Here is a 27873-nt window from a genome sequence, read left to right as displayed (position 1 = left end):
AAAATAACATCTTTTATATTTAATAATATAAATTTCATATAAATTCGCATACCTGCACGTATTTAGTCACTTCCCGCTCGTAATGCTCACACTCTTGTCCCAACTTCTTCCTCTCCCCATCAACCGCCTGCAACTCCTGCCTGGCAACCGCCATCTCGTCGCCTAGCAACCGGTGCTTCCGGTCCAGGTCCTCCCTGTCCAGGGACATCTTCCGGTACTGGTCCAGCAAGTCGCTGATCTCTCGTTCCTGGTGAAGGGGAATTTTTCAGTTAAAACGTTTTAAATTAAAACTTTATGCAGCTCAAAATTAAAGTTTATACTTTAAAAAAAATTGTTGTTGACTTTTTAAATTAACTCCCACAATACTGCTGATTTAGATAATTTGATATGCAAAACTAAATTTTTAAATTAAAAGTTATAAAACTGAAAAGGCATAAGTTGCTATTTACTTCAGGTTTTATTGAGTAAGTCTCTAGCTCCTAAGAAATAAGGTAAGAATATTGTGATGAAAATCTATTTTTATATATCTCAAAGTAATCTTAAATATTTATAATAAAGTTAAAAACATTTTGCTTAAAACCGACTTATAGTCAAGTATTTATTAAGATAGAAGCCTAGTTTTCAGATGTAAACTTAAAAAGTAAATTTTTGTAAATTTCTAATAATTGAACGTTAAAAACTTTGTTATTTAACACCATAAAAGCTTACAATACTATAATATATTAAAGTTATTGTTATATATCAATACTTTAAGTTTATACGTTTTTTCCAAGCAACAACTTATTTGTTTAAAGAACATTAATAAATGATATTAAACTATTATTTTTATTTAATTCAAAACTGATAACAGTTTACAATTAAATGTTTGTAATTACTTCCAGACTGATATTATTTTCCAGGTTGTGATCTAACGTATTTTTATCTTGTTTTATTTTTTATTTTATTACTAATACTCACTTTAGAACTGATATTATTTTTTAGATTGTGAACCAATGTTTTTTGTCTTCTATTATTTTTATTATTAATACTCACTTTAGAACTTATATTGTTCTCCAGGTTGTGAACCAATGTTTCTTTGTCTTGTATTATTTTTTTCATGTCTTCCCGGCTCTTCATCGTCTCTTCCAATTCCAAATTGACGTCTTGGTTTTCGCGGGTCATCGTCGAAAGGTCGTCTTGCATTCTGTGAAAGTTCACAGAAATAATTTAAGAACTCAATACTGTTAAAAGTCTTGAAAGTAACGTCCTTAAAAAATCAAATTAAGTTTTTACATTAAAATTGTATTTACAATAGTTTTTTTTTTCTATAGTAAAGTTTAAAAATCATTTTTAACATCAATATTAAACTCAGGATTGCCATTCGTTTTTTCCAAATTTTTTCCAGGTTTTTAAAAGTACACACTTTTGTGTCTTAATATAGTTTAGAGTTAAGTTAAAGATAAGAAACTGTGTTAAAAAGTATAAAAACATTGAAAAGATACTGTAAAGCCACTTTATGTTTTTTGATAAAAATTTTTTTTAATGATGACAAAAAATTTCTAATTTATATGATAGATTTTTTGAGTCAAATTGAAATTTTACTAATAAACATGTGAAAATTGTTAAAGATCCAGGTGTTTTTAGTGATTTTTGTTTGAAATTCCAGGTTTTTTTGGTCTTAATTGTCAAATTCCAGGTTTTACAAGGTTTCCAGGTAAAGTGGCAATCCTGTAAACTTAATATCTAAATTTGTAGCATAATAAAATTAACTATAAAAACTCTCAAACAAACCTTCTGTTGTCACGTGACAGATTTTCCTTGATTCTATTGGTTTCAACAAGTTCCGCCTCAGTGGTTTCCAGTTGGCGCCTCAAACTTCGAATTTCCCGCTCGTTTGCCGCTATGTCGTCGTTGCAGTGGTCCAGTTTCACCTTAATATTTATAAAAACTATTGTAACAAAATGTTAAATTTCACCTTAATATTTTAAGAATATATAAACAAACATAGAATTTAAATGTGTACTTTGAGCTATTTTAATCTGGTTTTAGTATTTCATTACTTCAGAAAAATTTGAGGAAAATTTGAATAACAAAATTTCTAAAACTCTTAGAATAGAAAAAGAATTGAATAAATTTTCCATGACGACGAATCATATAACTCACATTTACAATAAAAACCACAGCAGCTTCTTGTGATACTTTTTAGTTTACAATGAACTATTTATCATTAAAATGTTAAAGTTACCAAAATACAACCGACATGTTATAGTTGATAAATAAATCTTGAACAACTCAAGAGTACTATACATTAAAATTAGATTACTTTTTATTTACGAATTTTAAATTTAATTAACATAAAACATTAATAAAAACCACCCCTTATTGTAAATTGTAATTCTTTGATTTATTTATTATTATCATTTAATAAAACAATGTATTTGTAAATAGTTAAACTAATTAACACAAACTCAATAAAAAATTATTTTAAAAACAAATACCTCCTGTAGTGAGCTGTAATTCTTTAAATTATTTACTATTATCATTTAATAAAAAATATATTTATAAATTGTTTAACTAATCAACACAAACTAAATAAAACATAAAAATAAAAATTACCTCCAATTGTGAATGGTTATTCTTCACTTATTTATTTTTTATTATCTAATAAAAGAAATGCACCAACAAGTAAACAAATTTATTATATTAACTTAAACTAATCAACACAAACTCAATAAAAATCAAAACAAAACAATCTTTAAAATTAAATATAAAAATTTACCCCCAATTGCGATTGGTTGTTCTTCAGGTCTTTCACTTCCTCCTGCCTCGCGATCAGCTCGTCCTCCAGCTGGTGCAGCTTCTCCACTTTGTCGTCCAGCTTCGCCTGCAGCGAGTCCTTCTCCCTGTCCAGCGACGTCATGTTGGCGCGGAGCTTGATGACGTCATCGCGCTGCTGCGTCATCAGCAGCCCCTGCTCCTTGGCGCGATCCTGCGGAAGTTTTTTTTTTGAACAAATAATTTTGTATTTATTGTTTTTGCTTATTCAGTTACATAAATAATTTATACTTTAACTTTTTTGGTTGAAATTGTAAAATTTTATTTATTACTATCAGAATTTATTGTCATAATAACATTTACATAAACAACTTTTAAAGTTGTGTTTAAAATGTGTACTTTAACTATTATCTAAAATTGGTTGTAAACATTTTCACTTGTTAAACGCATTTAAAATAAAATAAAAAACCTCCATATCGTGGATTCTGTCTTCTGATTGCCTCAGTTCTTGTGATTTTCTGTTCAGCTGGCGTTGAGTGTTGCCCAGTGACGCTTCCAACTGGTTCTTTACCGCCCTGTAGTGGATAAAATTGCGTTAAAAATGTTTCAAATAATACAATTGCTACCAAACAGTAGTAAAATATTTTTATCTAATGACCTGGTTACATGCATCATGCACGCTCATTTAAGACAAAATAAAAAAGCAGTCTATTTTTGAGGAATTTTACCTGATACTTGATATATTAGAGTGAGACAAGTTAAGTTATACAATTTAAATTCTTAAAAATCAAAATAAATCAAAGTTAGAAAAACATTATTTATAAAAAAAACAAATATTTATAAACCTAGTGTCGTCAAGTTCGCATCTTGTGATCTGCAAATCGTCTTCCAACGCCTTCAACTTGTTACTCATTATTTTAATTTCTCCTTCTTGTTCTATGTTCAGTTCCTTGATCGCGTTCAGGCGGCTCTTTATATATTTTTGTTATTGATATTAATATTGTTTATTTCATATTTTTTAAATTAAACGCAACAAGATTTAAAAGCTTGAGAATTTTTTATCTTAACATTACACACAGCAAAACTTTTTCGTATACCAATCTTGATAAATTTTACCGAAAAGAAAATAAAAGTTTAACGCCTTTATGTTTAATAAACAAATTAACATAAAAATCGATAGTTTGTTAAGCCACTTTTTACACAAACCACAACTGACAGCTTGTTAAGTCACTTTTTAACCACATACACAACAAACTCACTTCAAGATCCAGTCTCTCCTCATTCAACGAGTTGATCTGCAGCTCGAGATCGTTCGATCTTTGCTCCAGCCGCGCTCTTTCCGCTATCGACTGGTCTTGCTGCACCTTGATTAGATTTGGTATGAGTTGGAAACATATTGAACGAGTAAACAGTACGCATTTTTGGAAAACGCTTATGGGTGACTCTAGCACGAACTCATAAATTAGGTGACGTTTTAAAGCAGCAAGTCAGAATTTGTCAATTTCGTAAAATGTAGAGTTGAGTAGATCATTATTTGTTATTATCTTTACAGATCGATCTTTTTTCTTAACACTTAACTAGTTAAGTAACAAAAGATCTTTATGAAAGTAAGGATAGTACTTTTGCAAATGGAGCATCAAAGTACTAGATTTGAAAGACCAACGTTTGAGGTTACGGTTTTCAAGGATTTAAGGAGTAAAGATTTAAAGGCGTTTACTTATAGATACCGGATAGAAAGGCTCACGATGAAATCAAACTTAAAATTTCAGAGTTAGGATAAATACTATGATGTCGATTAATAATTACTTTTACCTTCAATCTTACCCTAAAACTATTATCAACTGTATTTTTAAACTACCTTCAACCGCTCCCTCAAGCAGTCCCTCTCGGTGGTCATCCTCCTGAGATCTCCGATGCTCGAGTCCCTCTCGCTTTCAACTCTCCTCAGGATCGCCTGCGCCGTCAGCGACGTCTTGCTGCTCTTGTGCGGCGACTTCATGCACTCCCTCCTCAGTCGTTGCAGCTCGTCGTTTGCCTGGAAAAATTAAATGTATGTTCGTTAATGTTATTTTTCAATACTGTCGTATATTATTATAAGGTGTTAGAATTCCCTACGCAGTCGTTGCAACTCAGCGTTTGCCTGGACATATACATTTATATATAATTTATTTAAAAAAATTAACACTGGTTATATATTCAACGCATCTGCTGCGCAGACGATGCGGCTTGTTCTAAGAATTTACGAGTGTCAAAAAATTGGGAGAGTGAACACAAATTCGTTAATACAGCATATTTGTCTTAAATTAAATTAAAATTAAAGTGTCTAAAATAAACCCATTTATACAACACATTAGTCTTATATTCAAAACCAAAATAAAATAAAATAATATAACTTAGCTCAATTTAAAAAATTTTAAAGAGCTTCATATCAACTTAAAATCACTGTACAAAATGTTTAAAAAACAAACCTGTTCATATAAAACATTGGTTTTGTCTCTTTCCTGGCTCAAAACTTTCACGTTAGATTGTACTTCCGCCAGGTGGCGTTGAAATTTGTTGAGCATCATCTGAAGTTCGTCTCTTTCCTCAACTATTTGCTTGTATTCAGCAGACTGTATATTTTTTACTATTTATATCTAATTGTTATTGTAATTATTCTAATTATTATTCTTGTAATAAAAACCAATTATCATTTCTTCAACTATTTGCTTGTATTCAGCAGACTGTAATTACTATTAATTGTTCTTAATCATTATCTCCACAACTAATTGCTTGTTTTCAGCTGACTGTAGTTAATATTAATTATAATGAAGTATATTTAAATGTTTTTTCATTAGTGTAGCTAAAAAATGTTATTAACACATGTGTTTTATTATTTTTTTTAAAACTATGCATGTATTTTGGTAAATGCTGGAAAAAAGTCTAAACTGTAAGTATGAAAATATTAAATATTTTGTATCAAATTTTTCCATTTTTTTAATAAAAAAGTTACAACTTCTTTTAAAATAAATTTTAAATACAGTTTATAAATTATTCTATTTGTTTGTTTAACATAACCGTGAATAGGTCAGCGGACTGTGTAATAATTCATTTAAACAAATGTAAAATGAATAAGTAATTGAACAGTCCACATATTTTCTATTTTACGATTCAATTGAAAGCTTTCAATATACTGGAAAAATTCGTCAGTCAAATAAAGTATGAATTAACTGAAATCAATTTTTTCCATATTAATTTTATGACAGCCTTAACTGTTAGCGGAAAACTGACAAACAAGATCTGATCATAATTTACCTTTTTACAATGCAAATTTGTCAACTCTAAAAATTCCACCAATGTTAACTATTAATTGTTTCTTTTAATCTTAATTTGTGCACAGTTACGACTTCTTTGCTTTCTTGGTCGTAAAAAAGATTATGTTTACTATTAAATTTTTGAATAACAATAGTTTCGGGTGTTAGTTTTTGGGAGTTCTGTGAGACTAAGTGAAAATTTAATAAGACTAATAATCAGTTTTTATACTGGATAGACCTCTTTTAAGAAATTTAAAAATATTTTACGTAGAAAATTAATCAAGACTAATGTGTTGTGTGTTTGTAACTAATACTAACTATCGATTTAAATTGTGCTACTTTAAATTGAAATATCAAAAGATTTGTGTAACAATTACATAACTTTTCAATTATATAGATTTGATTTTTGCTTTAATTTAGTTATTTGTGAATTGAATAAAATTATAAAAGCTTTTAAAATAAAATTTAGAGATTATAATTTATTTATTTTGTTTATACTATTCTTAAGTGTTTGAAATTAAAAAAACAATTATTCATTGCAATTATAACATTTCCATTTTTTTGTCATTCCATCTATACTTTATACCTTTCTGGGATTAATAGTATTTTGTTTTCTTCTGGGAGTAGTAATAGCTTTTAACACTTTCAATTCTCTTTTATAATAATCTCTCTCACTCTCTAGTTGCTTTACAGTGCTTTGCTATTTGATTAAACAAAAGTTTAATTCAATTCCACAAGGTCACAGATTTTTTAAAAGTTTTATGCACAGTATAAAAATAATAAAAAACTGTGTTGCGTTCTTTTGTAAGTTTAATATCGGTTTAGTTAAATTAATAAAAAGACAAATTCTAACAACCAGTGAGCTTTAGTGCTTTTGTTTAAGTATAAACTAAGTATATTTTAACTTGTAAAAAGCGTATAAGAGTAGTTAAAGTAAAAGACTTTGAAAATACAAACAATCTTTCATGTGTAAAAAATATAAATTTAAAAACTCACACTTGATAACTTTTTAGGGGATTTCCCGGGACTTTTGGATCTCGTTGGGCTTCCGCGGCCGCTAGCTCTCTTCGATTCCTGAGAATACATAGGTTAAACTAACTAGTCAAAAGTATATGTCTATATAAAACACATACTTGAAAAATACCACATTTTAAAATCTTATACGAATAGACTAATATTAATATAAACTATAATAAATTTTTTATATTAAACCCTCAATAAAAGTTGCAGATTATCGAATAAATTAGTATTTAGTTTTATAAACATTTTCAATACAAAGCACCAAACCCTCAAATCTATCACAACAAAGTAAATTACTTAATTAATTAAATCAATTAACATTTGGTTTTAATTTCAAACCTTCAATAAAAGTTGCAGATAATCACATTTGATCAGTATATATATATTTATCTAAATAAGTAATCAAATATGTATGTTATTTTTAATATATCATACCCTCAATAAAGCTTGCAGATTATCGCACTCATCTCTGTAGTGGTCCCTCTCTAGCTCCAGCGTGCGGACAAAATTATCAAGCTTCGAAGGAGTTTTGTCCATTCTCCGGGCCCTAGATGGCGATGTTCTGTACCTTTCCAGCTCGATTATCAGCTGTTTCTCTGAGAATAAAAAATTGAAATAAAAAGTAGAAAATTGACAAACGCCGTCAATTGTATAGTTTATAAACAACCGAATAAAAAAAGAGGAATATTTTTATTGATATAAAGCAGCTGAAATAATCAATAAAGCTCAAATAAAGCAATCTCGAGATCGTAATATTCAAAAGTAAACCAAAAGAGCTGTGAAAAATAAATGCTAATTTCAATAAAAATAAAAGCAGTGTTCAAAGCTGAAAGTAATTCAATTACGAATCACAAATAATTGTAATTAGAAATGACACTCTGAAGTGACAAAATAGAGTTTTTTAAATCTTCCTCCTCCAAGCCGTGCCTGTAGTACTGATGAACGTAACTTTTCGAATTGAACAATTTCCAGCTCTTCCCGCAAATTTCGCCGAAACCTTCCACGCTGCTCCTCGAGTTTGTGACGCAGCTGACGCTTTTCTCCAAACCCTGGACTCCCCGCTGACACTTCCGCACCTTGAACGCGTCACTTTCGCTGAACGATGCAAAAGTGTCGCTACTGAAACCTAATTGTGGAGAAATGTCGCACTCGCGAGCGCCCAGCCCTCTCAAAGACACCAGCAGGGAGAAGTACTTGTCGTCGCCATGGCAATTGGTCGATTTTCTCCTTAACCGCCGCTTGAGGTCGCAGGCGAGAGACTTCCACTCAAAAGTCTCGAACTTGACCGACTTTCGGGAAATTACCGGAGTCGAAATGATATTCAAGAATTTGTACTGCGAGCCCGCCGTGGTGTCGAACACAAAATCGGCCATTTTGTGCTTCCGGTATTTCACCCAACCCGAGACGCTTTCGGAGGGGAGTAGGGCGGAGGATAGCTGCTCGGAGGCCAGTTTGTTTATGTCGTCGAAAGAAACTTTCTCCACACCCAATTGGTTCTTGCATGCGCCGTGCAGCTTGTTGTTGTCCAATGAAATACAAGCAGATGACGTGACGCTCATGTTGGCCAATGAGAGGGCCGCGTTGTAGCACTGCACCGCCACCTCGCCGTCGTTGTAGGGGAGCACGTGGGGCGTTACTATTGACGACCGCGGGTACCGGTCCCTCAGCTCGTTCAGGTAGAAGCTGCCCGCCCCGCTTCCGGTCCCCCCGGCGACGGACATGCTTACCAGGAACCCGTCCAGCGAGTCGCACTTCTCCACCTCCCTGGCAACCATCTCCATGACGACCTCGCAAAACCTGGGCCCCAGTTTCTTGTACCCGTGCGCCCAGTTGTTGCCCGCCCCGCTGCCGTAGCAGAACTGGCTGCCATCCGGGTGCCGCCACTCGCGGGCGCTGTCCTGCGCCAAAATTTTTCCGACCGCCTTCGGTTCCATGTCGACCATGACGCACCTCGACTCTAATTTCTTTGTTTTGGGGTTTTCCCTGAAGTAGGTGTCCAGAGCGGCACTTTTGTACTGCGGGTCGTGGTGGTGGTTGGGGTCGGTGGCCTCCTTGTGCAGGTTGCCTAGCAACTGGTGACCAATCTGGGTGCCGCACTGACCCAGGTTAAGTGACACGCAAGACATTTAATATAAAATAAACCTGAAAATTTATGAATAAAAATAAAACATAAAAACCAATATTAAATTTACAGTATTTCTATTTTTAAATTAAACTTTGTTTTCAATCGGTTTAATCCAAGTTCTCACCATTAATCACCCTAATTCCTAAACCTTGAAGCCCTTACCTTTTAAAACCTGTTGACTTTTAAAAACAAACCTTTAAACGTCTGTCCTTTAAACTTAATGTTATAAAACTTAATACTGTTAGCTGACTTTTTCATCTACAAAGATAACAGTTAATTTTAAGTCTTAACTATTTGAAATACTGGTCCTCTAAACTGATCTTAAAGGGCTCCCTGAGCGAATCTAACTTGTTACAATTGATTTTATTTATAAAAAATACTTTACATTTCAGGTAACTAATAGGTTTTGATACCATATACTTTTATAACTACTATTGGTTTGAAGCTTCTCTGTGACTTCTTAACTATTTCTATGTTGAATGTTGAAACTCATTTTTAGGGTTAAGAAATACTTGATAATGTTTTAGCTGATTGATGATAAAATTACAAAAAATATTCGCTTTTAATGAAATAGTTAGTTACTTTAGCGATTATATAATTTGAAAACATAAAAAAACATTAGTAAAACATATAAAACAATAGCACAAGTAAACATATGTTGTATAAAATGCTTTATAAATTTCAGTAAACATAAATTAGCTTCAAATTAAGTGATTCAGATTAGTAGTAATTCAAAATAAATTACTTTTCATCATCATTATCACCTTTTCGAAACAAAAAAATATCTTAACTGTTATTAAAAAGTAAAAAAAATCAACTACACTGAAATAAGTTACAACTTTTAAAGTAAGATAGATTTACACGTTAAGCACATATGAGGAATAAAAAAGTATTTGCAATTATCTTACAAATATTAGACGCTTAAAATTGTTTAAAAGTTTTATACCGTATTAGTTAATAATTTCATAACTTTTTTCCGGTTCACAACTTATTCAAAAAATACAACAAAACACATTTCTTTTTTCAATATATTTACATAAAACAAGATTTGTTATTTTAACTTTAAAAGTTACTTATGTAAAAAGAGTTCTTATTTAAAGCTTATAAAACCGAGTACTTACAATTTGTCGACCAAACACCGACCCAACGTGTAAACTCATTTTTTTTGGTTGTCAACTTTTTCAGGGGATCTTATTGTTACTAGGCAACTAATTCATGATTACTAGGCAAACAATTCATACTTGCTAAGCAATAAATTCATGGTTACTTGGCAATTTATTTATGTTTAGTAGGCAATTTATTCATGGGTACTAAGTAACCAACACACTAACTAGGCAACTTATCGATGGTTACTAGGCAAATTAATAATGGTTACTAGGCAACTTAATAATGCTTACTAAGCAACCAACCCATGGGTTACTAGGCAACTTATTCATGGTTACTTGGCAAGTTATTTATGCTTACTAGGCAGTTTATTAATGCTTACTAAGCAACCAACCCATGGGTTACTAGGCAACTTATCGACGGTTACTAGGCAACTTAACAATGTTTACTAGGCAACGAACCGTTGTCCTGCAGGGTCTTCACTTTCTCCCCCAACACCCTCTTGTCGGACTGAAGTTTGTCCAGTAAGATGTTCAGCCTGCTGATGTCACGTGACTTGTCGTCTATTTCCGCTCTGACGTCATTCACTTCCGCCGCCAGTCTGTCGTTTGTCTGTTGTGACGTCATAATTGTGAAAACATTTAAGGATGGTCAATAAATCAGGATGACACTTTTGTAAAAGTAAAAAGATTAACGCTTTAAATATGACTTAAGTAAGAAAGTTTACAGCCATATAAAAGTTTGTTGAAAAATATACAAGGTTCTAAAACTTTCTAGTTTGTTTTTTACATTTTAAAATGTGACATTGACCCGCCATTTTTGTCTTAAGCAAACAATGAGCTATATGAAAGTTTATAGAAAAATTTTAAAACTTGTACAAAAATTATTTTACTAGTTTTAAGATACATTGGTATATCTAAATTACCAAATAAATATTTAAACTATCATTTTTATAAACACAACACAAATATTACAAATATCTAAAAAGCCAATGTGAATATCAAACCTGTTCAACATCTATCAGCTGATCTTCCTTGTCCTTGTTACTTATCACTGTTTGCTTCAACTCGATCTGTGCTTCTTGGATCTCTCTATCCGCTGTGTTTAGTGCTTCCTGGAAGAAGTAAAAAGTTACAGGATAAATTAAAATCTCTATGGGATTATAGGTATTTTAAAGAACAAATCAAAAGTCTGTGCTTCCTGAAAGAAGTGTATACATTTATATTAAAAGTTTAATACTTAAAGATGATGACACTTTTTTTTTAATGTTAATTTAAACATTCCGATCAACAAATTTTAACTAAATCATAGAAATATGTTTATATTTTTTGCAATTTAATATGTTTATTTCAAAAATAACTTTCGATGAACTGCTAAGATATAGTTTAAGCGAATTACAAGTACTAATAAAAAAAGATAAAAAAGATATTTTTATGATTCCTGTACATAACAAAGACAAATTCAAACTTTTTTGTTTTTTGAAAAAGTTTAAACCTTAATTTCAACAAAAAACTCAAACCTTGTGTAAAAACTAAGGACTACCTAAACAGTTTTGAAACATATATTTCATAAAACGCCTTTTACTTTTTCCATACTAATTTTCAAACCTGTTTTTCTCTTTCCAGCTGCTGGGCCAGCAAGTCGATGTCCCTCAATTCCTGGTGGAGCTTTTCCACGTCCGCCTTCAACCTGGCGTTCTCGTCCACGGCGGACTGCTTGCCGGCGTCCAGCTCCCCGATCCTGTCCTCCAACTCCTGGTTCGTTTGCTGCAGGTAGTCCACCTGTTTGAAAAAAAAATGAATAAATAACAGGATAAAAATAAATAAGTAGTCAGTCTGTAAAGATATAAATAAAATAAAAACTACAAAAAATACCAAAAGTTTGAATAAATAAAAAATTAATAGGTCTAACAGGATAAAAATAAGTAGTCAACCTGTAAAGATATAAATAGAGTATTTAAACTCCTGAGAAAATTAAATAAATAAGTGGTTCTTCTGCTGTAGGTAGTCAACCTAAAATTTAGTTAAAATAAAGTATTTAAATTTCCGAGATAAATAAAAGAGTTGTCCACCTGTATGAGTTTATAAAAAAAAAATACAAAAATCTTAATCATCTGAGACTTGAGATGTGAAATGAGCCACCAATTACTTTTTACTAAATACACAAACATAATAAATACTAAAGCATTTATCTTACCTGCAAATTGAGATGACTTATCAACCTCAAAGATGTACCAAGTAAAATTATTATGCGATAGTAGAACTTTATAAATAATTTTTTTTTTTTAATAAGTTAGCATTCAATTTAAGATGCTAAATAAGTGTTTTTAAGAGATAAACACAAATAATTTTATTTACCTTTCAACTAAAGTGACTAATGAACCATTCAATTACTTCTGTTATTAATAACTATTTATAAACATTTAAAGCGTGTTTAATTTAACAAAATAACAGGCATACTGAGGTGACTCATCAATTTAACATTACTTCTTGTTTTTAATAGACATATATTTATATATATAGAATTAAGTTATTTAACTTGATAAATTAAATCTTTCACACTGAGCCCACCTTAAGGGCTTTATTAATAAAAAAGTTTATTTCATAATGTAAAACTCAAAGGACTCGAGTTTTACATCTTGAAATACACTTTTATATATTTATATATATAGTTAAAGGTTGTTCATCTTACTTGCAAATTGAGATGACTGATCAACCTCTCATTACTTCTGTTTTTAGCCTCAAGACTGATGACGTCATGGGGTCTACCGCCCTCAAGTGATCGATTCAGTCTTTCAATTTCCTTTTCACGTGCCTCGACCTTAATTTAATAAAATATTAAAAGATATGTTTACTATAATTAATATTATTTAACTTTGAGTAGAAGAAGTTGAAAACATTATAGTACTTCTGTTGTACTTTATTTAATTAATCGATTGGTTAGTTTAATGAAATATAACAGCTAATTTGTCTAAAAAGAGAGCCAATAACAGCACAACTGTTTTGTCAGTTTCTGGATTTTTGTGCAGATAACAAGTTTAGTTTTTAGTTTTAGCGTAAAAGATGGAATACTATCGAAGTGTGAGATCTATGTCATGAAAACTTAACAAATAAATTATAACTAACCTTGACTTAATAAATTATTTACAATCTCGTGCAAAATTTTTGTACGAACATTTATACTGTTGTTTGGAAAATATTATTAGTAAGCTCGGAAAGTGTTAACTGAATGTATAAAAAAATTGTTAATGATAGAAATGAAACTAAAAACATAATGATACTACTAGAATAACTTTATTATTCATTATTCTTATTTCATAATAACTTCAACAATTTTTCTAAACAACATTTATTAAAGTTAAAGCGACTGTTAAGTAAATAATTGTTATACAAATCATCAAAACTTCAAATACAAAAATATCATTTATTTATAACAAATATTTTGAAGAAAACTAGAAGTATTTAAACAATGAAGTTGTATACAACTGAGTACTAACTTTTAGTTTATATAACAAATAGAAAAAGTCTCTCAAAATATTGTAATACAAGCTAGTTTTTCTATATTTCAAAATTATATATATGAAGATTACTATGGAAAATATATATACTATGGAAAATATGTGTTTCATATAAAAAACAAAAACAATAATAATATGATAAAAACATTTATCATAATTATCATAATGACTTTAACTATTAATTATTCAATAAAAATCCGTGTTAAATCAAAACATATATCATAAAAAACAAAACTTGGACTACCAATAGCGGGTGTAGTTTTTAAATTCTAAGTTATATTTTTAATGTGGAAAAAACTTTTTATGTCTAAAATTTGCAAGTTTTGTACAAAGACAATATCATAGTATTGAAAGTTTTATTGGTTATTTTTTTGATTAAGTGTAAATAAGTTGAAATAATTTAAGATAAAAGTTAATGGCATAGAACATAGTTTTACAACATATGTTTTAAAATTGTTAACATTTTTTCAATAGTATGCAACTTATATTGATAAAAAATATTTCTAAACGATTATGTGATATATAAGAAGACAAAAAATAAAGCATATAAACCTAATTAAAAAAATTATAAAGAATTTAAAATAATAATAATATAATTAATTACCGCTGCACTTCTACCTAGTCCTCTTCTGCTTCTAGAAGACATTTTTATTTTTATTATTTAATTAAATTTTTATAACATCTGTTATTATGTTTAACAAATATAAACAAACAAAAATTTAGTTTAAATATATCTCAGGTAAAAAACTCAACTTTTACGAATGAAAATAATAACACAACTTATTTAAAAACTATTTCAAAAAGATGTAAGATGAGTTTAGCAAAAAAAAAAGTTTGAAATGAAGTTTAAATGACAATTTTTGGCAATTTAAAATCTCAGAAACTTGGAGGATACTATTTCAAAATAATCAGGCCATACCTAGTAAAAAGTAAAATAACTTTAAAAAAAATAATAAAAATAACTTCTAAGAAGCTTTTCTAATATTATCACTGAACAAAAACACAAGTAATGAATTCATAAAACAACTCGAATAAACTAACGAAACCTAAATCCATCTGATTAAAAACTAACAAATTGTGTTTAGTACTTTTAACATTGAAAACCTAAAAAGCTCTATCTTGTTAACAAGAAAAAGTTACTAACTAGAAAAAGTCATCATAAAAAAAGAAAACAAAAAAGTGATAAACGGATTTTGTGTTTTCGAAAATGTAACGACATTTGAATCGGTCCGTACATGCTCAAATGTCTCACTTTTGCTAATGTTTCGTGAAAAAATGTCGCTTTTTGTTTGCAGAGTGAAAACACTTTTGTTTTCTTCTTTTATCTTTTCTAGAGCGGCGCAATTTTCAAACTCGTTGCTAGGCACGCTTCCATGGGTGACGTCATAAAAGAGTGTAAAGCAGCGAGGGCTGTTTGCTCGATTTCAAACGATTTTTTTGCGACAAAGCGAAACCGATTAGTTGGAAAAAAGCACCAACACTGAAAAATATCTTAAAATGTCTTTTTAACATATCTTGTTTAACACAAAACTGTCTCAGAACTATCATTTACGAAAAAGGTTACAAACGACAAAACTTCTGCTAATGTACAATTTTCTCAGTTAATATATTTATTTTAAAAATCATACTTACAGTCCTCATAAAACCGACGTAGAAATAAAAACAATAATGTTAGCTCAATTTAAACGACTTTTGTGAAAATGCGAAGTTTAAGTTGGAAAAAAACACCTGTCTAAAAATTTCTTTGTAACAAAGCTAGTTTAAATACTACAACTCACATATAAATGAAAAAAATGCAAAAGTTACTAAAACAGTTTTTTCAGTTGAGCTGCTTTAGAGTTTGTTTTTATCTCAACTTTACATAAAGTTTTTGTGAAGCTGCCTAAAAGTAAAACAAATGCGTTATACGTTACACTAGTAAACATTATTTCATTTAAAACAATTTTTTTTTTTTAGTTTCAGATTATAACAGGTTTTATCCACAAATTACGGTAAAAACATAATCAATGTTAATCAGGGTTTCTAAATTTTGGAATTATAAACTTAAATTGTAAACCAGTGTAAAGGTAAATGGGTAATTAATTAGTAAATGGGCGATATTGAAAAAGGAGCGATTATTTTCTAAACCGATACCAAAGGACGTTTATGAAAATAAGTTTGGGAAACCCTGATGTAAATGCATGAACTACTTAACTTGGTTTAAAAAAAAGTCAAATTTACTGCATTGTTTATTATATGAAGGATATAGGTTTTATTAGATACTTTGGTAAAAGTTTAATTTATTAAATGGTGTTTTAAAATATGTAATACCTTATTAACATAACTAATTAACCGTTTTTTAATATACAGTAACCTCTCGGATCTTTACGCACTCGTGACGTTACGCACTCTCGTTTAGTTACGCATTTCAGAATTCTATAAAAGTATGAAAATAAAAAAAATATTTTTTTTTAATATTGCACAAATTAGGTTTATTATATATTTTAAATTAAAATATGTTTTTGAATGCTAACACACCTCTCTATATCTTTAGACTTTGTAAATTTATGTTCCTTGACTAACTGGTAAACAATTTAGAAATTTTGTTAACAATAAGAAATTAAATCAAAATTCTGAAATAAAGATGACTGTGTTTAATAATAAAAGTATAATGAAATAATGAGAGTTTAAAACACCAAGAAATAATACAGCAGTCTTGCCCAATATATTAATAAACACCATTTTATGATTGTAAAGAAATGCTTAATTATAAATTGAATTTGCTAAGTAGAATAGAATATAAATGTCACATATAAATAAAGATAAAGATAATTTCTACTTATTATTAAAATAGTAAAATTATTTCTACTCGTATTATTATTTTATAGAAATTAAATCCTTTTTTTTATATTGTATAGTTTTATCTGTTGTTTTCATATTTATAAATAAAGTAAACAAATAGTTAAAAGTCGGAAAGTGCCCAGTCTGCTTTTAACTAGAAGCAATATTAAAAAACAGCCATTATAGTGAGTATATTTAGTACCTGTCGTTTCTTTACGATCTCTCATATATTTACGCACTTTTTCTGTGGACACAATGTGCGTAAATATGCGAGAGGTTACTGTATATTAAATGTTAACTATTTTTTTAATTCGGTTATTTTCTGTTATAACAAGTTTATAACTAATAAATATTTGTAGCTTTATTTATCTATCTAAAGTATTATACTTTACCAAAGGATGTCGTTTTAATCAATGATGTCGTTTTAGTAGGTATAACTTAACGTTTTTTTTAACTACATATATACTAAGTTTTAAATTATACAAAGTTCAAGTTTTTTTCTAATTCATATTATAGCATACACTCTTAAAAATTAATGAGAGAAAAATCTATTTTTAGACTAAGCATATTACAAAAATAGCTTATGTGTCCAGTAAAAGCAAAAACAACAAAATTTCAGATCCGGACTTAAAAATTTTGAGACTTTGTAAAAAGTAATATTATAAGAAACTTGAAAACCACTAAGATTAATTTAGCTGGAGATTTTAAATTTTCCTTTTAAAGCTCCACGACAATGGCGATTTTCTTTTTCAAGCACTTTTGTACTTTTGCCCCTTTTTCCTTTGTCGGAAAGCTTGAGTGTTATTTTGCGTTACATATATAAGAGTGAAAGTTTAAAAGTTTCTCGAAATAAACTTTTTTTGTTATAGTATACAGAAGGTTTAGTTAGAGAACATATTTAAAACATACTTGTTTCAAAGTTGGTAATAAAAGCAAATAATAGATGTTATATAAGAGTAGATACTATTTAAAACAGTTTTTTATTGCAGTTATAAATGTATATATATATATATATATATATATGCTTTAAGTAGGCAAAGTTTAAACGATATCAATTTATGTTCAAGCAGATTTTCAAAACTAAATGTTACGATCTTCAGAGATGTGTATATATTTTCATCTTTCAATTAAATTAGAACTTATTTATAATGTTTAATCATTTTAGTTGAGTCAAAACTGTTTTACTTTTGATTATACAAAAAGTAATTTTAGTATAAATCTTCAACTAATTGCGTATTGAATTGGTTGGTCAGGGTTCTAAAATGCCGCAGTTTATTCTAATTTCAATTACTAATAAAAAGCGTTATTGTTACTTGTAGTCTATATGATACGTTGCGTAAGCTTGTTAGTTTGTGAGAATTAAATATCAGTTGCTTTTTATACAAAATATTTTCTCATCACCACATTGTTAGTTTTATTGCCTAATGCAGCAATTCTTAACCTCGTTTTCACATTTTACCCTCAAAATACAATATTTCAATTAGTTTTGAGGAACAAAAATATATTTTTTGGACCTTAAGCTTTTTAAATGTAAAAAACTATAAAATACTTAATTAAATTAAAATTAATAATTAAAATTTTAACTTGCACAAACACTCTCGATACAAGAAAAATATTTTAAAACAACCAAATGGGGTCGAAAGTGAGCCACCACGCGGAGGTTCCGCAGCAAACTCACCGGGACAAAAGCAGGAACGCCGACGGCAACAGCAGGCCCGATTGTGACGTCACGCACGAGAAGACGGTTGTGACGTCACAGACGGCGCAGGAACGCGTCGCCTCGTGGGTGATGAGCTGCCAGCGGCAGGAAAACAAAAACAGAAAAACTTCAGCCAGGAACAAGAAAGGTTAGAAAACATTTAAAAACGTTTTATTTGTCTTTTTTTTAATCATATTTTAATAAATTAAATAAATATAGTTTCTACGTTTTCGAAATTATAGCTCATCAGTAAGCTAAATGACTTTTTCATTAAACATTCACATTTTATTAATCTGTTTTCAATTACCTTGTAGTGTTGATTAAGGCTCTTTTTTAATTAAACCTTTTGTTTTAAAGACAGAAGTTCTTCGAGAAATTGCAACCTGAGCTCGAAACAGTCGACCAAGCAAAGACAGGTTGGATTTTAAGAAGTGCAATTTTCTAAAACTTTCTTCGAAATAAATTTAAAAACATTACATTTGAGCTGTTTCTCATGACGTTTATGAAAACTTTAATCTAATAACTTTGATAAAACAACAATTATTTACTAAATATTTATTAAAACTGAAATATTTATTAACAGCTGAACAGCAAGAGATGCGGGATGATCGTCTACAAAAACGCAAAACTAAACTCCGCGAAGGAAAAAGTTAAAATTCTCCACACTTCCGGCGATGACGTCACGGTCAGCTGACAATCGGCCGCTTCCGGTTTCCGACGGCTTCACAATGACGTCACGATCAAACCGGAAGTCGCGTCGTCGAGGGTGACGCACGAGGAGCTGATGAACCACCCGCGCTTGAAGCGGGTTTTGGCGGCAAAAAAGGGAAAGTACCCGGAAGAGAGAAAACACTTTGGGGGATTTTGGCGGGGAATAAAGCGGAAGTTCGTTTGGAACCAACACTTGAACATTTTCAGGGGGTTCAGGAAACCGCGAAAGTTCGAGGACGATCTCCATGACGATGGAGGGGTGAGGATCGAGGTGATTCCCCCTCCGGACTTTTCGGCCAATCAGAAAGCTGCAAATAAAGAGCTGATCGCGAGGACTAGAATCAAGAAGAGAAAATTCGTTTGGGGAGAACCGCCTTGATGTATTAATAAAAAAAATAAATATATGAAACTATTTGTAACTTGTGAGACTTAAATACGTGTTGGTTGCAATTACTAGAAGTTTATTTCTGGCATTTTTTTTTCTGTTTATTTTTCTATACTTTTTAATTTGTCTTTTAGCTGTTTATGTTTTAAGTACTTTGAAACTTGGAATAAACAATTATTACTTTTTTTAATTCGGACTTGGTTTGAAACTGTTTAGCTCAAAAAAACTATTTATCATGATAAAAAACAGTAGAGTATATTTAATTAAATTAAATTAACTGTATTGCTCTGAATTGTAATTTTGTTATTCAATGTTTATCACTATTGCACTTTTTTTTTTCTACTTTGAAAGTAATTCATAATTGTTAAGTAAATCATAATCACATAAATAAAACTTGACTGAAAATAAAAAAAACAAAAATAGATAAGTTAATTTCCTAAATGCTAAACAAAACTCCTACTTATTAATTTTATTCAATTATACTTTTCATACACATAAAACTATTCCAACCCAATAAATACAAATTACAGATTCACAATGTAAAACCATAAGTTTTGTGGTCAAACAAGAATTACTCTTAAACTTTCCCTGTTTTTTTAATACAAAAAATAATGAATAATATTTCAATTTGACAGAAAGCTATTAAAATGAGCGTGGCTTTTTTCAGTTTTAAAAACAACGCAGCACTCACAAAAGGTGTTGGAATTTTCCATTAAAGTTTTAGTTTGTATAAAAAACTAATTTTGATGCTGTTACCTACTTACTGTTGTTTGCTTTGGAACAATAAAAATAAGTTTAAAAGTTCAACAACTAAAAACTACAAATACTTTATACAAAATCATATTAAAAGCTTTTAAAACTTTTATTCAGCTAGTTTTTAATCTATGTTTTCTTTTTATGAGTAATATCGGTTTTGAAGGCATGCAATTAAACTTGTAGATTTTTAAATATATTTTTTTAACTTCAGTGTATAGTTGTATACCTTTAGTGTCAAACTAACAAAGAAGCAGAAAAGTATATCAACATATTTCAAATTATACACGTTTCTTCTCTAAAATATTATAAATTCAACGTTGTATTAAAAATATTTTATATATTTTTCACCTAATAGAAATATATAACTATATTTAAACTTAACTTTTTTTATATTCAAAAACCTGTATTAACCAGATAGCTATGTGAAAAGTTTATTAACTTTTTAAAGTATTCCACAAACTTATCTAATATTTTAAGCAATATCTTATCACAATTTTAATCAAAACAGTATAGCTTAAACACTATCTTAAACTCTTGCTAACATTTGTTTAGCCAACGCTTTTAATAATAAAACTACAAACTTGGTTTCGGAGACATGAAATTTTACTTTGGTTAATTTCTTCGGATTGTTTTAAATTTTCAACTTGCACTCTTAGTTGCTCTATTTTGTCATCTGCGACCTAAAACATTTGTTTATATTAAATAAAACAAGCAGAATAACAAAATTTAACGGTTAACAGTATATTATTACTACTACAAAGTTTTCATAATTGTTGTAATTAAATTTGATTTTATGAAACAAATTTACTTAACTTTGAATTATCGTTTACTAAAAACTTGTTTTAGATCATCAACTTCTAAAACACAGCCTCGCTTTTAAACTTAGTTTACAAACATAAATTTCTAATACTTTTTTTTAACTACAGCATTCTTATGCACTAAAAACAATTAAGTTTTGTGATTGTTGAAATTATAGCAACCGATGTATGAAAGATACGAATGTACAGCCAATTTTTATTGGTTAAAAAAGTCTAATTAAGCTTTTTCGTTTTATTTATTACTAAACTTATTATCATTATATTTTTTAACCATTTAAGTTTTTTCTTTTGTTTTCCTGAGGTTTAAACAAAAACTGGGTTTTGCTTGAATTTACCAAGACTAAGTTTATCGTACTTAAATAGATAATTACATACGAAAATTATCAACGGGATTTGGTAGAATCAAAAATACCAAGCTTTGACATACATTACAAAGCTCAAAGATTTATCTTTTAATCCTAACACATTCTGTTAAGAAAAACATTTTTGTTCAAATAGTTATTCTTAAGTATTACTTTCTCGATCTCCTAAAAACTGAGTGTTCATGCTTTTATTCATTTTTGTATTGTTTATTCTGCAATGTTGGACTCAGGCATCAAAATATAGGCCACTTAAACAAGACACACAAGAAGAAAAATAAAAACAAAAAAAAAACTTATTTTCCACAACTTAACACTAAAATGACAATAATATAACAAAATGAAAAAAATAACTAATAATTAATTAAAATTTTTCAAAACATAAGACTCACGATTCATGTCTAACAAGCTTTCTAACAGGAAATCACCACAAAATTTACAAAATCTTAAACATGAACAACTATATATTAATTATTATATTATTTTAATTATTATATAAATATATCCAAACAAATCAAACTTGCACGAGGTCGGCGATGTACGGGTCGTCGGGTTGGCTGCTGACGTAACACTGAACACCGGAGGGAGGCAGAGAGGCGTCGATGTTCATCCGCTGCCTTCTGAACGGTATCGTTCTCTTGCGCCCGCCTGCGGATAAATGATTGAAGAATGAATATTTAACAAAAAGAGTTTTAACTGTTTACGTTAATTCACTTTTTAGCTTATAGTATTAACTATACCAATTTTTACAGCTTTAACTATTAGCCTTTAATTATTAATCATAAAGCAATATTAATAGCTTTTGATGATTGTTGAAATGAATTTTAATATTAAACCAAAATACTAGCATGTAGCTACATCTTTTTTGAAAATCCAAAACAAAAACAAAACCTAGTCAAAAATAAGTCTTCAATACAAACAAGTTGACATAAAAAACCTCGAAAACAAACAAACGCCAAAAACAAACCGGGAGTCTGTATGACTGCCTGCAGGTTTTTCTCCTGCAGCTTGTGAATGTTTTCGGTTTTTTCCGCCGACTCCTTCTCAACAATCTTCAGCCTGTGTACGTACTGAGTGTTGAGGAACCTCAGGTCTGCGTTCTCGTGCTCCAGCTTCCTCGTAGTAAGTTTCAGACCTGAAGATGTCATAATATGTTTTAATGTTTACTGCAGATACAAATAATTCTAAAAACAATAAAGCCTTCATATATGTAGACTGAAATCTCATGAAACCATTTATCTGTTTTATACAGAACTTTGGAAATGAAACGACTCGTTTTTATTTCAACTTGTAGAAAGTTTTGGTGAGTTTGTTTTCAAAGCGAAACGTTGTAAACAGGGCTATTTCAAGCCTAGAAGTTATAAACTGTTCTTTTGAACTGGGTTGTGACTAAACGCATTAATCTAAGTGTAACAAAAAGTAGAAATTAGAACAACTAGCAAACTTACTTGCAATCAGTGAAAACAACAACTCTATTTGTGTAAATAGCCTTTGACGTTTTTTATTTTTTTGGACAATAAATAAAAACTGTAATCATTCATACTCGACAGCATAACAAATATTCGCTAAAAAATTAAAAGACTACAGTGCATTTTTATTAAAAAACGTGCTTTTTTTTTTCTCAGGGCCTAAAATATAAACAGTACTAATTCAAGAACAATTTTAATAATTTAAAAATATGCGTGTGTGCCATAGCATTCGAACAGTTTACAGTGAAATAACCGTTCACTGAAAGAAAAAAAAAACTTAAAATTAATGAATCTTGTTAGTTAATACATTTAACTTGGGCTAGCCAACTATAACATTTGTAGTATTGGTGATAATGACAAAAGCAAACATTACTTTGAAGCAGTTTGAAATCAAAGTATATACAAGCAATGCTAGTAAAACATTTCTTGCTTTTAGGAAACTTAGTTAATAAATACCTTTTTACTAGTATCACCAGTCTTTTCATGGCTTAAGTACATTGAAATTTTTTTAGTGTTTATTTAATTTGTGAACAAAAATTATTAGTTTCGATTAATACTACTGGATAAAAAAACAAATACTTTTAAAACCAAGATCAAGACTTGGCTTTGTTTTTGGGCTTCTTTTTAAGAATCAGAAACTAAATTTTTGAATGTTCAAGTTAACAACTAATAGTGATACCTTTTATATGTGGCTAAATGTCTAAATTTTTACCAGACGAGAGACAGACCAAAATAGTGCATAAAGTTATTGCTAATCTTCTAAATCACTATTTTATGTATGTTGTGCATAACTAATTGTAACTCTAACCTTAAAACTTTCCAAAATCGCACCCATCTAAATAGGCATGAATGTAGTAAAACACAAAACTAAATCCAAAATGTCTAAGAAAATATATTTCAAACTAAAATTTTTTTTTTACAAATATTAAAGATTAATGTATAAACTATAAATATACTGTCAGTCAGTTTTGTTTAAACTTGCCAATAAAAATATATGGACCACAATTTATCTATCTTCATTTTTCTCTGAAAATAAAGAACTTTATTAAAAATCTATCTTTTTTAATTTTTTTTAGCTCAAGACTTTATTTTTTTAGGAAATATTCTTTATATAGTTTCAAAATTTATCAAAATAGAATTTTGAATACATTAAAAAAAAGATGATTAAATGTTTTTTATTAAGCTGTTGTTCCACACAAAATATTAAAATATTACTTATGGATTTCCAATGAAAATTCAAAATGAATACTTAAAAACGAAGGTAAAAATAGATTTTTATGTAATAGTCTGTTGAACTCACTAACTTTTATTGCTTATACCTCAAAGGATACTTTGAAGTTAGTTAATCAGTTAACTAAAAGTAACTTATAGCTAGGATTAGTCTACAACAGAAGATCAACGTGTAAAAACCAAGTTTGACCCCCTATGAATTTAAACTAACAAAAAAAAGATTTGTTACTTAACAACAACACTAACTAACCATTATGTGTTTTTATAGAGCGTTGAAGAAAGTAATTTAATTAAAGTTAGGACCAAACATGCAACATAGATTGTGCGCAATTTTTTTTTTGTTTTAGACCAGTTTAGCATGATATCTTTTCAAAGTAAGGAAAACTCCCTTTAAAAGTTATTTTGGGTATCAGGAGGTCTTAATTAGTAAATGAACAAAACAAAAATACTTACTAAAACTAATTAAAAAAAAATAAAAACTTAACGTTATTTTTCAACATTTATCAATTGCTTACCTAGCAACTTGAATATTTTTAACTTGTCATTTTAATTTGTGCTTCAATGAATAGTTGTCTTTATCAAATTTTTATGGTTGCATCTACCACAAATCACACGTGTAGAACAAAATGTTATATCTTAAGGCTAAGTTTTATTCTTGTGAATATATCTAATAACTTTAAATAAACAAACAGTAAAATATATTAACAAACTGCTAAGAGTTTTAATCTAAAAAGTATTTGGTATAAAGCTTCTAAATTAAAAATTAAAACAGTTAAACCAACTAAGCTCTGAAAAACATAGCTGGTATAAACAAATTTAAACAAACAGCGAAGTTATTGATGTAAACTGTTTTTTTATGAGTTTGCATAATAATGACGTATATATCTTATTTTTAAAAAAATAATAAAGATTCTTAAAGTTTTTTTTAAAGATTCAACAAAAGGTTTTAAGCATTTGTTGTTAGAATACTAACTGATTTTGCCTTTAATAATTAAATTTATATTTAGAAATAAATTCTCACCTTAATAAGATTTACTCAAGAAAAATAAGAACTATTCTCATTTTATTTTTAATTAAGAAGTTTTCAAGCGTTTAAAAAGACATAAACTGAAACTCTAAAACTTTCAAGCAAAAACACTGAAAAAACTGATGTTTTGAAAATTTTTTCAAAAAATTGATTTAGCCTGATACACACAAACCTTAAAACAAGTTAAAATTTTCAAAATACATATAATTTCTCTGATTATTTGTAAAATATTTGCATAAACAAATAAGTAATAAAGTGTGCAGTAAAATTTATATTACATTAGTAGTACATTTCAAAACAACATTTACACATGACATATTTTATAAAACATGGTAGAGACTTGACCACTAAGCTATCAATTAGATTAAGAGAATTTGATTAGTTTTGTATATATTTAGTTATTTAACAAAACTTATACCTCAAAAACTAAATGCTTCTTTGATGAGATAATATCATTAGTCATTTTTTTTAAATCAATAAATATTATTATTTATTTCATTGTTATTTAACTAAGTACTTTTGACCAAAATTTATCAAAACTGTATTTTAGTAAATTAAACTGAAATAACTTTTTACTGCAATCAAAATTTCTATAAGTCATAAAAAACAAAATGATGTAATCATTGAATAATAGGGAAAAAATATATAAAACTATATTTGTAGTTAAAGTTTATAGTTATAACTCACAATTAGTGAAAATACAAGTTTGTACTGAATTGTAGAATAATGAAACAAAATTAAAACAAATAATATTTTTTAGTCTTACTGTTTTCTAGTACAACTAACTTTTATTTGATGCATCTAACTCATCTTTGTTTTTCAACAGCTGAAGGTTTAAAGTGTTGTTTTCCTTAACCAGTTTAGAATTTTCAATTTTGTATGCCTCAATGAAATCATCATCAACTTTGATATGATCTGCATCGCCAGCTAAAAAAAGTGCATATAAAAATAGTTATTTTTAAAATATTTTGTTAAACTATTCATTACAGCAACTACAACTTACAATGTTAGGTATAATATCAAAAATATCTTACCTTGTAAGGTAAATATCATCATATATTTTTTTATTTTAGTAAAATTTAATTTCAAATTATAAATAATAATACATAACCTAAAAATGAAACAATTAATTAATCTAACTGATGTTTAAAATTAGAAACAGATTACTCAGCTTGAATTACTTAAGCAATGAAAACTTTACCTCCATTGTTTTTAGACTCTGGTGTTTTCAACTTGCTTATTTTAAGATTTTTCAAACTGTTAGTTGTGTGTAGCAGGTCACTAAATAATCGCTCTACCTAAAAAAAAGTATAAAATATTAATAATATTTATTGATTAAAACACTAACTCCTCAAAATTAAGATAACGAAAGTGAATATACAACATTAATTGTTTTGCAAAGAAATACTATACACAATTTAATATTAAAATTCAATGGCCAATATTAATCATTACAAAACATATCTTAGCTATAACTTTTTAGAACAAGACACTAGTTTTTCAAATTAATATCATATAGATGGACAACAACTTACCAGAGGCAATGTTTCAATACCAAGTGTTTGTCTATAGCCTAGCTGGTCAAGACGCTTTCTGAGTGTAACAAACTTTTTTTCATAACTCATTTTTGTAATTGTTGATATACTCTTGATGTCATAAAAATTTTTTATCTTAAATTTTTACTTATATATAAATCCTGTTGGCGTAACAAAGTTAAATTGTAGTATTTCATATAACTTAATTGAACAAAAAATTTGTTATATTTATTATAAAAGATATTTTAAAAAACTATTAAGCACTAAAAATGTCACTACATGCCTGTGTCAGGGTTCTCAGTAAAATTAAAAATATATATATAGGGAATTATAGAGAAATGGTAATCCTACTGTGCTACTAATTCAAAAAACTCTCAAGTCAGCAAATTATCTGTTTATAAATTAAATAAGAATATTTTTGAACACACCTAAAAAAATATATTGAAAGAGCTGTTTTATAAAAGTTGTTTACTTTGTAACTAATAAATTTAAGTTTTAGTCTAAGTATTGAAAAAAAAACTTGAGGTTAACATATATATCTTAGGATGCTAATATAATTACAATCAATAACAGGGTTGTCACTCATTGAAGCAAAAATTTTAGACTGAGTGACCAAAAACCAGTCTGAGTTAATTTAACTAGCATGAGTTCAAAAGAAAACTTAAGAAAGTTTTGGGAAAATACTTAAATACTTTTTAAAACCTCATAACTATTAAAAAATATATGTTTATAAAAAAACATTCATTTGTTTGCTTTTCTTAGAGTTTTTTAATTTTGGCATTAAGTAGAATGATAAATTGAGAAAGTTATAAATTAAAGGGCATATAGAGGAGGTCCAACATTTTTTTGCTAAAAATAACATTGGATCTTATATGAAAGCTTGAAGTACAAACTACAAGCCAGTTTTTATAGAATTTAAAAATTTTATTAAACTTTTGAGATATTGTAATTTCTATAAAAAGTTTCCGATACAAACGTATGGACCACAAATTTTTCAGGGTTAATTTTCTCAGAAATTTATAAAATCACTAAAAACCTATCTTCTCCTTCATTTTTTGAGCTAGAGACCTCAAACTTTCCGGAAACATTCCTTTTATAGTTTAAAAGACTTTAAATGTTAGAATTTAAAAAAAAACATTTTTAGATTAAAAAAAACAAATAATAGGTGTTTTTTTTAATAAAAATTTTATTTTTTATAAATTTAAAAAAATCCCTATATTCAAGCTTTTAAAAATTTAATAATACGCCTTC

At 28.6% G+C, this 27873-nt stretch overlaps 3 protein-coding genes across 3 annotated transcripts in view; 1 reads left to right on the top strand and 2 right to left on the bottom strand.

Moving 5' to 3' along the window:
* Positions 1-26724, bottom strand: part of LOC145844723 (centrosomal protein of 135 kDa-like) — a 40239-nt gene extending 13515 nt beyond the window's left edge. Inside the window, exons 1-21 of the mRNA XM_082952143.1 lie at positions 26623-26724; positions 26289-26385; positions 25874-26002; positions 22329-22496; positions 21882-22009; positions 20766-20864; positions 12988-13116; positions 11904-12077; positions 11303-11410; positions 10758-10908; positions 7503-7663; positions 7044-7121; positions 5223-5366; positions 4613-4789; positions 4014-4118; positions 3600-3724; positions 3224-3329; positions 2759-2968; positions 1771-1910; positions 1033-1183; positions 53-247 (exon numbers count right to left, since the gene is read on the bottom strand). Coding sequence (XP_082808269.1) covers positions 53-247; positions 1033-1183; positions 1771-1910; positions 2759-2968; positions 3224-3329; positions 3600-3724; positions 4014-4118; positions 4613-4789; positions 5223-5366; positions 7044-7121; positions 7503-7663; positions 10758-10908; positions 11303-11410; positions 11904-12077; positions 12988-13116; positions 20766-20864; positions 21882-22009; positions 22329-22496; positions 25874-26002; positions 26289-26385; positions 26623-26712 — 2865 coding nt within the window. The 5' untranslated portion in view covers positions 26713-26724. The remainder of the gene's footprint in view (positions 1-52; positions 248-1032; positions 1184-1770; positions 1911-2758; positions 2969-3223; positions 3330-3599; positions 3725-4013; positions 4119-4612; positions 4790-5222; positions 5367-7043; positions 7122-7502; positions 7664-10757; positions 10909-11302; positions 11411-11903; positions 12078-12987; positions 13117-20765; positions 20865-21881; positions 22010-22328; positions 22497-25873; positions 26003-26288; positions 26386-26622) is intronic.
* On the bottom strand, positions 7916-9193 carry LOC145844272 (tubulin delta chain-like). Its single transcript, XM_082951655.1, has one exon. The coding sequence runs from the start codon at positions 9191-9193 to the stop codon at positions 7916-7918; it is 1278 nt and encodes a 425-aa protein (XP_082807781.1).
* On the top strand, positions 18255-19046 carry LOC145844442 (uncharacterized). The gene is made up of 3 exons (XM_082951842.1): positions 18255-18480; positions 18690-18748; positions 18916-19046. Exons 1-3 carry the CDS (start codon positions 18264-18266, stop codon positions 19024-19026), a joined length of 387 nt encoding a protein of 128 aa, XP_082807968.1. The 5' UTR covers positions 18255-18263; the 3' UTR covers positions 19027-19046.
* Positions 26725-27873: the final 1149 nt, after the last annotated feature.

Source organism: Thalia democratica, chromosome 9 (genome assembly GCF_965202585.1).
Source record: "Thalia democratica chromosome 9, ktThaDemo2.hap1.1, whole genome shotgun sequence".
NCBI classification, from domain to species: Eukaryota; Metazoa; Chordata; class Thaliacea; order Salpida; family Salpidae; genus Thalia; species Thalia democratica.
The sequence above is the reverse complement of the archived record's forward strand: the minus strand, read 5'-3'. Positions and strand labels throughout refer to the sequence as shown.